This window comes from Halyomorpha halys, unplaced genomic scaffold, assembly GCF_000696795.3.
Source record: "Halyomorpha halys isolate HHAL.00 unplaced genomic scaffold, Hhal_1.1 Scaffold352.1, whole genome shotgun sequence".
Lineage (NCBI taxonomy): Eukaryota > Metazoa > Arthropoda > Insecta > Hemiptera > Pentatomidae > Halyomorpha > Halyomorpha halys.
Genome location: NW_027111631.1, coordinates 441700 through 455475, shown reverse-complemented (window position 1 = coordinate 455475; position 13776 = coordinate 441700). Strand labels below are relative to the sequence as shown.

Here is a 13776-nt window from a genome sequence, read left to right as displayed (position 1 = left end):
GCTCCTTACTTGGTCACAAATGAAGTCATCCATCAGGATCTCAATGTTACATACGTTGCCAATTTGGCCAGAACCACATAACAATCCTTCCATGATAAACTTCCCAACCACCCAAATTCACTTATTTCTTATCCAGCTTCTCCTTCATTACCTAATAATCCCTCTAGGTGTCTAAAAAGAAGATGGCTTCCAGATCTCTAGAAATTTTATTGGAGTTCTATCAATGGGTAGATTCTCTACATGTTTGTGTCATGTCATTTTATCACGAACAGCAAATTTACTTGTATTATATATTTTTATACAGTTGTAAATAACAATAAATAAATTATTAAAAAATAGAAAAACAGCCTTAAGTCAACAAAAGATGACACATTCATCAGGATGTCCTGTATTAGTGATTACACCTGTAATCACTAAGATAAAAATTGCAGGGAATAGTTGAGGCCATAGGAGTATCGAAAGGTACAGTAATTTTCATGGTAAATTGGGTATAAAAAAATCTCTACAAGATGGATGCCGCCTTTTCTCACAGTTAATAACTAACTCAATGGTGTAGTCATCTCTAAGGCTCACTTAACACTCATGCGTCTACTCTCTACACCGACTCGTAACGGTAGACGAGACATTGATACACTACTACATTCCCGAGATGACAGCCCGTGGAATTATTCTCATCGACTATTTGGAAAAAGGACAATCATTAGACAGTATTATATGTCGTTGCTGAGTGAGGAAAAACATCCTTATTTGATTAAAAAAAAATCCTCTTTCATCAAGACAATACACCAGTTCACTGTTTCGTTGGTAAAATTGAGGGATTGAAGTTCGAATTAGTAGACCATCCGTCGTGTTCACTGGATTAGCACCCCCATCCACCCCATTAACTTATATTTATTTCTAAACTTGAAAAAATGTCTCAGCGGACAACCGTTCACTTCAAATGAGGTCTTCGCTCAAAGAAAAACCTGTTTCGAGGAACTTCCAAGATCTCATTTTTCTGATAACTTACGAAAATCGTGGGACGCCTCATAAAGTGTATCGAGCTAAAAGGAGATTACGTTTAAAAATAAAAAAAAAAACCTTAAAAATTGTTTATCTTTTTCTGAGGGCTCACTGACCCTCTCAGATCATGGCAGTAGAAATCAAAGAGGAAGATGAGCGATGTATAAGGTTTTTGGACACTAAGGGAACATCATTATAATCAAAAACTCAACAGGGAGTGCTAATTTTAAAGTTTATATCAGAGGATTAAGGATACTGACAACTTAAAGTCCGTTTGTTGATCAAATGTATCATTGAATTGGTCAATTCCAACTACGACCTAACGGGGCTTACCTTTAGAACAATGAATGAATTCTGTCAATTTTCTTTTCGATAGCTTATTAAGATTAAACATAAAATGTATTGCGTCAAAATGTTTATATTACTAAAAATAGCTCTTTACACGTTCAAAATCAATCGTTATCTTTTCATTAAATTGGTATCAATAGAAAAACATTAATAGTGCATTTTTAAATTTGCAAAACTGAAAATCCGAACCAATCTAATGCCTAATTATAAAATTTGATTGTTCTCAATGTTTACGGAAAGTTAAGTAATACCACTGTGAGTAATACAAGCTTCATTATTTACTTTCTCTAAATAACTTTTTTTTTCTTTGTAACCTTTTTTTCCTTTATAACCTTTTTTTTACATGTGTAGCTCTTTGGCCAACCGCCTTTCAAAGTAACCTGCTCTTGTAAACTGTCACGATTTAAGTTCTATTAAAATGTTAGATTCCGTAGGAATTGAGGATTTTATATTAGATCAGAAGAAATATGAGGAAAATATTCCTTATGAAAGCTTCCTTCCCGAGAATGTGAAGTATAAGACTTACGAAGCGAAATTAAATGAAGTATACAAAGATGGGAAAAGAGCAGATGGAAGAAAAAGTGATGAAAGCCGAAAAATGTGTGAGTATATCTGTATATGTATGTACTATACACATAATATTTATCATGATAATGTGTAAGGTTAACCATATTTTCTTATTTTAATGGTGTTAACTTTAAATCCATTCCAGACATAAAACTTGGAGCTTTGGTTGAAGCTAGAGGTTCTTGTTATCTTGAAATGGGTAAAACTAAAGTTCTTTGTGGTGTAAGTGGACCAAGGGAGATACCATACCTCCAGGGTTACACTGAACTTGGCTCTGTTGACTGTGTTGTTGAATCTAATCCTGCATCGCTATCTGACAAAGCCTACAGTGATGCCTTAAAAAGGGCTTTGGAACCATCTTTCTGTAGGGTAAGTTATACGTCCAAACTATTTATTTGTTAAAGAGCACTATTCTGTGATATTAGCTGACCTGGCAATGCTTCGCTATTGCTATATTTGAGAATACATATGGATTTAAGAATCACAATTGGTAGCTTGTTATAAATTATTATATTTAGTTAAAATTTTACATTTACATTAACTTTATTACTATGATTTAGTAACATAAATTAAACGAATATATGCTATAAGGAATGAAAATAAAAATTGTCAGACTGACTGAGCTATGTAAATGTGGTAAACAATTTGTCAGGAGTGAATCAAAGTTGATATTCGTTTTTAGCACCTCAAGAAATCCATAAAAATGAATTTTCAAAAAAATTGGAAAATTAAATTTTTTTAGTACAAAATTTTGGTGGGTCTGTGATTTATATATAAAAAGTAAGTAAATAGAAATAACTTCAATATTACTGAACCAATCTAGAACAATCTTGGCAATGGTTTAGGGTCCTGTAAACAGCACGAAAGGGCACAAACCGGGTCTAATTTAACAAATTAGAACCGGAAATATGATGTTTGAAAATATTTTCCTCAATTGAAACCCATTTTTCACCCTTATAAGGGCATTATATCTAACTTTTGTTGATGGATTAAGAGCGCAGACATTCAGTTTTCCAATGTTTCCATTAACATAGGTATTGGATAAAATGCAGAGGAGTTATGAACAATTATATGAAAAATAGTCACTGGAAGAAAAAAAAAACCTCATAATAGATCAAGACGAAAAATTTTAATTTTAAATTTATTTGAAAAATGGTATTTAGTAATTTGAGATGCAACTACAAAAGAATATGAAATGTTTTTTCCTTAAAAATATTTTGTTATCCTAATTTATCCCAAGCCACATTATGTTTTTATAATTTTTTGTAAATATAATATAGCTTAATAGAATCAGTAATACTCTTTTCTTATTCTTCAAAAAGAGACGGATCGATTGATATACAATAACTGTGAAAAAAAAAGTATAATTTCTGTGCTACAAACCAAAAACATTAAATTTTATTCATAAGTTTTTTCTAACCGAGAAATCGGGGATTTCAGTAGCTTTAAACCATCCCATGGCGACAGGGAACATTTTGAGAATAACACCCCATAAATTGGTCCAGTAATTCAAAAGTTTAAATAAACATAATGTCTCTTTCTTATAAGAGGAGATTTTTGTATTTGAAATGGTGTCATGTTCGTTTTTAGTCCTATTCATAGTCTGATTCAGTTATTGAAGTTGTTTACAGTAGTGACTATGATACCTAATAGTATTTGTTATCATTAGTAATTTCCTCGAAAATTAAATTAAAAAGAAGGTTAATGTACACTGTCAATACCTAAATCGTTTTTACATTATTATGTTTTTAATTAAAGCAAAATTGTTTGTAATTTACTGAATACTACTACTACTTTAAAGCACATTAAACGATGAAGCATTCTGGCTTCCTTTAGCAACAACTGCTACAGTTTCCTTTTCTTTGCCACTCCCGAGCCACGTCCAGTTTCGGATGTTTATATATTCTCTACCATCTAGAAATTTATGTGAAATGACAAAAGTTTGCCTTTTTTTTGTTTCTAATATGAATGTATAATATATATGTCATAACATACTTTCGTTTATCATCTGAATCTAATATTATGTTTTTCAAATCATTTTCAATTAAATAATTTTATCATAATCATCTGCATACACATATATTTTTAAATTTCTGCTAATCCGAATTTTAGGTAATCTGAACAGGTTCGGATTGCTGAGTCTTCACTGTCTAGCTATGTTCAATTAATCAATTTATGATATTTAATTATTATACAATAGTTTATACTGCAGCAATCAGAAATTAGAACTTAGAAACTTCTTGTAGTGCCGCTAAAGTTAAATAGTATTTGTTGGGTAATGTCTTTCTGGATGATAGGATATGGATATTTTGAAGAGTCCTGCTGTTTAGAACGTCAAATTAATTGGTAGCTTGTTTATGTTTTTAATTTTCTTCTTTTTATTATTTGTTGTTGTTTATGCTGGTCTGGGTTTTACAAAATAATCTACCATGTTCTTCACAATCTTCTAATGTATCAGGAATTCATGGGAATACCAGATGTAGAGAGTTATTATATTGTAAATTAAAATGATATATTTGGCCATTTCAAAATTGTTATTTTTATTGATACCTATTCTGGATTTTGTTTGCAGCATGAATTTCCTAACTTAGAGATTTCAGTGTCTGTAATGATCTTGGATGCCAGTGGTTCTGCCCTCGCTGCTGCCATAACTGCAGCAAGTCTTGCTCTAGCTCATGCAAGATTACCAATTTTTGATATTCTGACTTCAGTCACAATTGTAAGTATTGAACTCTTTCTTTGATGATATGAAGTTTCCTAAAAAAATCTGGTAAAAAAAAATTGCCCCTGAGAGTATGGGATATTTTGAGAATAATTGTGTGGCAATTTAGCTGTATCATTAGTTCAGATATTCCTTATTATTTTATTTCTATTTTTATTAATGTTTATTCTCTATTTCATAATTTTTCTGAATATTCTTTTCCCTTTAAGTGCCAGTATATACAATCGTATATTTGCAGAATATTTGTTTCTAAGTACGCGTACCCTTTAACTTCTATATCCTATTTTACTGGTAAATGTTTCAGATATCTGTCCATTCTTAAAGTACTATTTATTGTCTTCAATTTTTATTTCAGAGTTATTCAATCATACTTAACTTTTTTTCTTGAAACTAGAGAATAATCTTATGATTATTTATATTTTAGTTCAATGTCATGCTTATAAGACTTGTCAGTATTTTAAGTCTTTTCCATTTAATTACCAATTGTTTGCAAAATGTCGAATTTTTTTATCATTTGTATTTTTTTTATCATTATTTCTTGATATTGTTTTAGCTAACTACGTTAATGATTTTCAGGGTTTGCATGGTGATTTATTATTTATTGATCCAACAGACAAGGAAGAATCTCTGTGTATGTCTCATGAAAAGAATTCTTCTTCCCAAAATCATGGCCTCATAACATTATCATACATGAGTACTGCTGATCAGGTGATTTTAATTATTTTATAAATTTCTCGTTACTTGTTTTACTTTGTTTAACTGTTGGAAAGTTTTATTTATATGGATTTTGTAAGATAATGCTTGTAATTTTTTTTCTTCTCTATTTTACATATTTTTGTTTCATAATTTTTTTTATAAAAATTTGACGGTATTTCGGACTACAAAGTCATCTCTATGGTATGATTAATATCACTGGATAAAAACCATTAAGTATGAGTCGAGTTTCTGCGCTTATGAGGAAATTTTTTTAAAGGTTTAGTTCGTTAGAGAGTAGTTATTTGAAAACTTCAATCGTGGCCCAGTTTAGGAAATCTAAATTAATGATTGTAAGGATATGGCTGACCATCTTACAGTTCTTCCTATCCAATTAACATTGGAGTGTTCTAGAATTGGATTGATAGTGTTTTATCTGTTTCAATCTACTTTTATTTATGATATTATGTGATTCCTAATATTTGAAATAAAAAATAAATTGAAATTGAATCACAGGCTGTAATTTCATAGGATTGGATGTCTAAAATCTATTGAATGCCCGAAAATTACTTTTTGATTATTTCTACTTTATGTTTACTCGAGGTTGTGGTGGTCAAAACTGTGAAGGCATCAACTTAATCTCAACCCCGAGTCTGAAACAGTGTCGATTCGAATCCATTCTAGGCTGTCTCATGGATTAATGTGATAAATGTCACCCTCCCCACTCTAGCTAGAAATGGTTGTTAACCTGTATGATAACCATCCTATATGCCTGAAATTGCCAGTGGAAAAAATCTATTTTCTGAAATTGCATTATTTAATTTTTAATGAGAAATTTCTTATTTAGAAATGATTATTTAATTATTTTAATTATAATTTCTTATTTTTATTAGAAAAAAAATAATGAGATTGTTAAACGTGAAAAATAGCTCTGAAGGCAATCTAGTAGAGGTCCAGTGACATCAGTGAAATACATAATATGTATTTGTGGAACCAAATGATGAGACCACCTGTATTATTTATTCACCTTGTATTGCCACACCTAACTACTTCTTTCCTTATTCTCGACAAAATGTAAAATTCATGGTATACAATTTTTTTTTTTGCAAAATATAAAGTCTTCCTGGTTGATTTTTTATAATATTACTATTACTATTTTTAAATCCTTAATCATATACTTGGAGACTTGTATGTCATAAAATTATTTCCATTTTTTTTTGTTTATTACACTGTCAGTGATTTTAAGACAAATATTTAATTAATTGCTTGCAGATTACTCATTATTATCAGAATGGTGAAATGGACCTGCAGCTATTGCTAGATACAATGGATGTTGGTATCAGCCGATGTAAAGATATTTATGCTCTTTGCCAACAACGTCTGATGGATGAGGTTAAAATTTCTATGAAGAATGTCACCGATACCCAAAATGTTGAAGAGTCAATGAGGACTTTATCGACTTCTTAATAATTAAGTTTTAAGTGATTTTGTAAATAAATTTTTTGTATTTAATTTTTTTTAATTCTTACCATTATTTCCTATAATTATTAAAATTTAGAGAAATTGTTAAAAAAAATTTGTAATGATATATAAAGTTTGTCTACAGATAGGATGGAACACCAGGTATATGTTATGAACCCTTTCACTTATCCCACAATATGTTCTTATAAAGAAGCTCTCGACTAAACACTAAACAGGAGCAAGGACTCAGATTCTTAGCCACTATTATATTGAAATGTATAACTATTGCAACATGGAAACCTGTGGTAAAATGTAAACGTTATTTAGATTAATTAGGTACAAGTTTGTCATGATTCATGGACTTCCAAAAACACAAAATCCTTTATGGAATATTTCAAAAGTTATGGGGATTGCTCAGATAAATTAGCTGACTACCACAGAAAACATTTTATTAGTTTCAATAGCAATATGCATCTTGAACAAATGTATTTAACTTTAAAATATGTGTATCTTCTCATAAAATATGTCAAACATTTAAATAAAACCAATGATGGGGAAAATAGTGGCCTATGGCTAGCTAAGAATATTTTTAGTTGCCGAAAGATAAGTCTGTATTGATAATAGATTTCTTTTTGGTGGGCAACTCAAGTTTTCTACTAGGCTGGGTGGTATATTAAGGTTGAAGATGAACAAATGTAAATATAAATACCATTTGATAGGCATACTTTTGCTTGCCCAGATGGGAAAATTTGTCAGTGACAGAACCTTAGGCCAGTTCTTTCTAGCAGATATAGGAGCATATTTCCTTGCTTTGAGTCTCTAAAGGACATTGCAGAAGTCCTTCTGTCACTCATAGCTACAAATAACTCTTCAATTGCTGTCTGTGGTAACACAATATGTGGATTTAGGCTTCAAAGAACCTCTCTGCTGTACATTCATTTATTCTTGCTGATGCAGGCAAAACAATCTTTGGCATGATTTAACATTTTATGCCTACCTTAAATGAGTTCCTCACAATCTGAAATAACACCTATAAGTGGTTAAGGTGGTTGTGTATGATTCATTAGTTTTTATTCCAATTGAATATGCAAGGTACTAAACACCAGAAGGCCTCGACAATGCATATTCAGTAGCTGGATAGAGGATGAGTTTCACAGGAACTAGCCGTAGATCCTTTCAGGATAGAAACTACACTCTGAAGGGAACCAGCTTATTGGAGATGAACAGTATAACAAGTCTTACGGGAACTAGCCTCAGGTTCATGTAGGAAGGAAACATCACTGTGTAGGGAACTGGTCACAGGTTCTTGTAATAAGGCAACTTCACTGTGTAGGGGACTAGCTTACATTCGTAAAGGGGAATGTAGCTACATGCAGGTACTTACAATAGGAAGGAGGAGTGATTCAGCAGTGTGAAGTCCAATATCCTTTTTCAGAAAAAGCATACAGAATATGTTAATCTACAATGTATATTCTTACTCACTGCCTCCTTAGGAGGAGGTTCTCTGTAAGGGAGATTCATACTTTGGTTTATCAAGTTGTGCTAGTTTATCTCTCTGGGGCTATTTTATGCCATGTGTATGACCTTAGCTTTTAGTGGATCAGATGAATCTATTGTAGTCTTTATTGATTCAAATAATACATTTAGCAACATAATAAATGGCTTACACAAGTTGTATTATTTACAAGAAACAATACAACCAATATGCGATGCCTTTGAGATGACTGTAGTAGTTCAAATTGGGGCTGTTAGGTTCGTTAAGTCAGATCGTAACGGTTTTGGTGGCTGTAGTAGTTACAGTATAAACCAGCATATAGCGATGTCGCTATAAAACCTAGCATCGATCAGTGACTGCTAAATGCTGATGCTTACCTCTAATAATATACAAAAAAGGAAAAAAAAAATTAAGAATCTGACCAGTATAGTATCCTTAACTTACGAGATTTTACAATGGAATTACGTAAATGGAAAACGATATTTTCAAAATTAGATCTAGATCTATCTAGACTCTAAACTCTAGTTTATCACCATATCCCGATTGCCAAACAGATCCCGAGAAATCTGAAAATATTACACCTGTTGGACACATTAAGTACAATTGAATGAATTAGGACTAGGAAAAAATACAGGACGAAGTTTTCACCAAATCTGTGACCTACACTTCTTGTAGAAAATTCTACATAAAGTTTGAAGCTTATCTTCGAGAAATTCTCAAGCGTCTAGACAAAAAAAGATGTTGACATCAATTTCCTCAAATATATTTTTGAGGTATTGGAGTTAAACTTATATCATCTTACCCCGACCGGTATACCACCTCTTGAACATAAATGATAAGTGAATATAACAAATTTAAAATATCCACCTAACAAGAATCTATGTTAGCTTAGCTAGTGGATGGGGGTAGAAAGTTTCTGTTGACTATGTTTTTGCTGCATGTATTGGAAAGAAAAAGAAAAAACTTATTCTCTATTTCATAGAAAGAGGAAAACTTAAACACTTTTGAAGTAACTAAGAAAAATCCACCTTGGCAGTTGAACTTATTCATCTAAATCCTTACTATGAAATGTCAAATGCCGAAGTCACATCAGATATCCCTGTACAAGAGCAGCAGAAGAAAATAAATGGTAGCCCTCAGTTACTTTTCTGAAAAATTCAGTAAATCATAAAAGAAATATTCTATCTGCAACAGAGAGCAAGTGGCCCTAAATCTAGGGGGAAAATATCTGACCATCGCTTGCATAAATACTTCAACTAAAAGTTAGATACTGTAACACTGAACAATGAATAGCATTATTGTGATTGACGTATTATCCAGAGTAGAGAAAATTCACACACCCAACGATTTCGACGCATCATCTACTGCTGGGCAGTAAGAACCGGAAAAACTAAGACTAAGATACAACAGTGAAAATCGTCTCAAATACATTCTATGTTTAACTTGAATAGCAGAAGATGGTAATTGTCAAATTATGTATTTCAACATTATAATTGTTACGTGATCCTCTTTGAACTTTGTTATAGTTTAGAAGAAGGTTTCAAATCAGGTTATGATTGTCAAATGACACCTACAAGATATTTAACATTTTTAAACAATTATGAAAGGTGTTTTAAATTTTTATCCATCCACTGCTATCAAACAAGACTTATTTCTTATAGGATAAGTGAAATAAAAGGTGGCGATAATGGCGTTAGAACTGTAAAAGGCTGGATTAGAAACATCAGGAAATTGAAAAACTTAGTTTTCTTAGATGTTAATGATGGTTCTTCCAACAATTCGTTGCAAATTGTTGTAAATAAATCTGATCTGCCCATAAATGCTTCATATGGGTCTTCAGTAGTCGCCTCAGGTACATTAGGTTTAAATCCTAACAATAAATTAGAGTTAGTTGCTAAAAGCTTTGAAGTTATTGGTAACTGTGATGTTGAAAAATTCCCCTTCAGACCAAAAAAAGCTTATACTAATGAATATGTTCGTCAGCATTTGCATTTACGTTTTAGGACTAATAGATTCTCCTCTTTGGTTCGTGTGAGACATCAAGCAAATCTATCTTTGCATGATTACTTCATGAAAAAGGGCTACTTGAATATTCATACTCCAATTTTGACTTCGAATGATTGTGAAGGTGCTGGAGAGGTTTTTAATGTTATACCCGGAAATGAAGAGGTTTTGAAGAGTATGGGAAGTTCTAATTTACCGAAAGAAGAAATATTTTTTAATGACAAGGTTTATTTAACGGTATCTGGACAATTGCATTTAGAAGCCGCAGCTCGTGCCATGGGTGATGTTTACACATTTGGACCAACATTTAGGGCAGAAAACTCAAAATCTCGTTTACATCTCTCAGAATTTTACATGGCTGAAGCTGAATGTTCATTTACTTCTTCAATAGAAGACATAACATCTGTCACTGAGGAGCTCATAAAACATATGACCTCATTTATTTTAAATAATTCAGCAGAGGATGTTTATATGTGTAGGAAATTATTTTCTGAATCAGAAGATACAGAACTACAACAATTGGAGAATGTTATGGCTTCAAAATTTACTGTCATGTCTTATAAAGAAGCTGCACAAGTCATATCTAACAATTTAGATAAATTCAAAACTCCTTTTTCATTGAATGATTCCTTTACCAAAGAACAAGAACTTTTTCTTGTAAAAATGAACTCTTACAAACCTATTTTTGTTGTTGACTGGCCTAGTTCCTTGAAACCATTCTATATGAAAAAGATTCCTGGAGCTGAGAATACTGTGGCTGCTTTTGATTTGCTTTGTTCTACAGTTGGAGAGTTGTGTGGAGGAAGCCTCAGAGAAGATGATTACAATAAACTTAAATCTGAACTTATTAAAAATAAATTACTTGAAAAGCTTCAGTGGTATCTCGATTTAAGACAATATGGTAATGTACAAACAGGCGGTTTTGGACTGGGTTTTGAAAGGTATTTACAAGTCCTTTTAAATGTTAATAATATAAAGGATGCGATTCCATTTCCAAGATGGCCACATAATTGTAAAATGTAATTTTCTATAGCCTGGTAAGTAATAGTCCACAAGTGTTGCTCCACATGGTGAGTGGACTTATTTATATTTATACGCAATAGTCTATTATTTTGGGTTATAACCTACATTATTATCATTACTGCTTTAATTAGTTCACAGTTGTCGAATTACACTCACTCAAGAGATAAACATAACTCCAAGGGTTCTTTTTTCAGTTTGCATTTTTTGCATAAATACAAATTAATTTATGGTGCTAGGGGTTATAAGGGATAACAATGGTCAGCAATTTTATCATTGTAGATAACAGTAGATCAATGTCACATCCCTTATCAGGAGTTATTCACCTGGTTTGCTTGTAGTCAACCAGTAAGAGCTGGAAAAAGTTCCCGCAATGTTCCCTACTTCATGTTATTTAATTCTCGCCACAGATTATATTAAGATAGATTTATTAGGCTCAACAACACACAAGATTTATTGATATCCTCACTATGTCTGTGTTTTATTAAATATACATCAATTTGTTTTTTACATTTTGTTTTATGATAGAATAAAGTTAATATGTCAAACTGGATTGTACTGTTTATAACTATAGGAATACTTCATTAAGAAGTGAATCTAATCACTAAGTGTTTTCACTTTTTTCACGTTGTTTTGTAATCCATATTTCAGTTTGGTTTGAAAATTTTATTGGTGTTCAATCCCCGTCATAAAATCAGGATTTATGGTTTTAACAATCAGTTTTTTCTATTATGTTGTCATTTAATGTATATTAGTTTTTCTCTAATACCAGGCATTAAAATTTGTAATAATGATGTATGAATCCATCTTGTGTGTTGTTGAGCCTAATAAATCAATCTTAATAGATTCTGTGGCGAAAGTTAAATAACATGAATTAGAGAATGTGATAAGAATTTTTCCTACTTTGAATAGTAAACCTACTACTCTACTTTTATCTCGTATATTAAGAAACACATGCTCAATTCATATGCTGGAGTGGGACTTGTGAACTAGCTAGTACCACTTTGTAAATATTTCTTAGACTGTTACCAAAAAGTTTTTTATGAATGTAAATTTTCTGTAATAAATATTTTTAGCTTTGACCAAGTTTACTTATAATATTTTACCTGTCTTCAATTTTTCCTTTCAAAAATTACTGTTTGTTATATCCATAAATTAGAAATTGAATCAATTGTATATTTAGTACACCCCATTTTAGCAGTTCTCCTATATTTTTCAGAAAAAGTGCACTTAATAATTCAACTTTTTTATTTTATGCATTTTTGAATAAGTGTTCATATTTACCTAAATATTTGGATAGTTAAAATTTCTTAAATTTTAAGTTCAAAATAAAAGTAAATTCATGAGTTAATATCTAAAGTAGAAAAATGAAAAAAACAGCCACAGAAAAAAAAATTCCTAAATTTAGGTTATATATCATCACAATCTGATTAGTCGGAACAGAACCGTGAATGAGGAGCTTCTGTAGGTACATAGTTTTAATCTTACCATGACAATTCCTATGAAGCTAAAATTCTTGAAGGTGGTTTTTTTATGCTGGAGGTATCTGATAAAGGCATGGTTTAAAAAAAATACTTGTTCTAAGTGGTTAAAAAAAAAAAAGAAAAAGTTATTTAAAGAAATATTGTTTTTAATAACTCAGTTATACCTATATCACATTATGTGTAAGTTTCCATGGAAACCCCTTATCTTTTTGTCTGTCTGTACTCTTATTCATAATTTAAGAATTTATTAGTTTGAACACGCTAATCTCAAGAACTCCCAGCCTGATGCAAAAAACCTTTTTTGTGTTAGCATAGACCTTTTATCATTATTCTAATTCTATATAAGTGAAATAAGGCTTGAGTCAAATTAGAAAAGACTTTCTTCTCTTGGATAGTTCTCTGAGTTTCAGAAGCTCAGAGTTTGGAATAAGGGATAAATTTATCGTTGAAGAGTCCAAGGAAAATCCCTGGAGTATCCTAAATCGGATAGCATTGGGTTAAATTGACTCTTTAACAGACATCAGAAGCCCTTAAGTATAGAAATGCTCTGGGAACTAAAAGGGAAGAGAAGGGAAAGGCGAACATCTTAAAGAGGCACTTAACATCTTCATCGAGGTGATATATTCCTCCGTAATATCCAAAAGAAGGAGGAAGATTATACACTAAGTTTGAAAAATCAATAAGCAAAAATGACATCTCAAAAAAATAACAGACAATTGTACCCTAATAATATCAATATTGGAATTCAATATATTGAAATTAATGTAATAATATTAATAAATAGTTTAAATACCAGTTAGTTCAGGTATCCATGGTCCAAAGCAACACATCTGAAAAAAAATTAATAATTACTAAAAATCTTTATAAAATCTCTTCTTCTCTATTATTTATCTATCTTTCATAATTAATTTTTTTTTCTTCATTTTTACTACTATATATATCAAAAAATAGTTGAAATTGATTTAAAATCATTTATTGTT

General features: G+C 31.2%; 2 protein-coding genes across 2 annotated transcripts; both read left to right on the top strand.

Annotated features, from left to right (window-relative positions):
• Positions 1 to 1518: 1518 nt before the first annotated feature.
• Mtr3 (exosome complex exonuclease Mtr3) lies at positions 1519 to 6844 on the top strand. Its single transcript, XM_014422031.3, has 6 exons — positions 1519 to 1605; positions 1702 to 1952; positions 2063 to 2286; positions 4490 to 4636; positions 5216 to 5347; positions 6605 to 6844. The coding sequence occupies exons 2-6, from the start codon at positions 1769 to 1771 to the stop codon at positions 6797 to 6799; spliced, it is 882 nt and encodes a 293-aa protein (XP_014277517.1). The 5' UTR covers positions 1519 to 1605; positions 1702 to 1768; the 3' UTR covers positions 6800 to 6844.
• Positions 6845 to 9655: 2811 nt separating this feature from the next.
• AsnRS-m (asparagine--tRNA ligase, mitochondrial) lies at positions 9656 to 12394 on the top strand. Its single transcript, XM_014422045.3, has one exon. It carries the CDS (start codon positions 9852 to 9854, stop codon positions 11313 to 11315), a length of 1464 nt encoding a protein of 487 aa, XP_014277531.1. The 5' UTR covers positions 9656 to 9851; the 3' UTR covers positions 11316 to 12394.
• The last annotated feature ends 1382 nt before the right edge of the window (positions 12395 to 13776 follow it).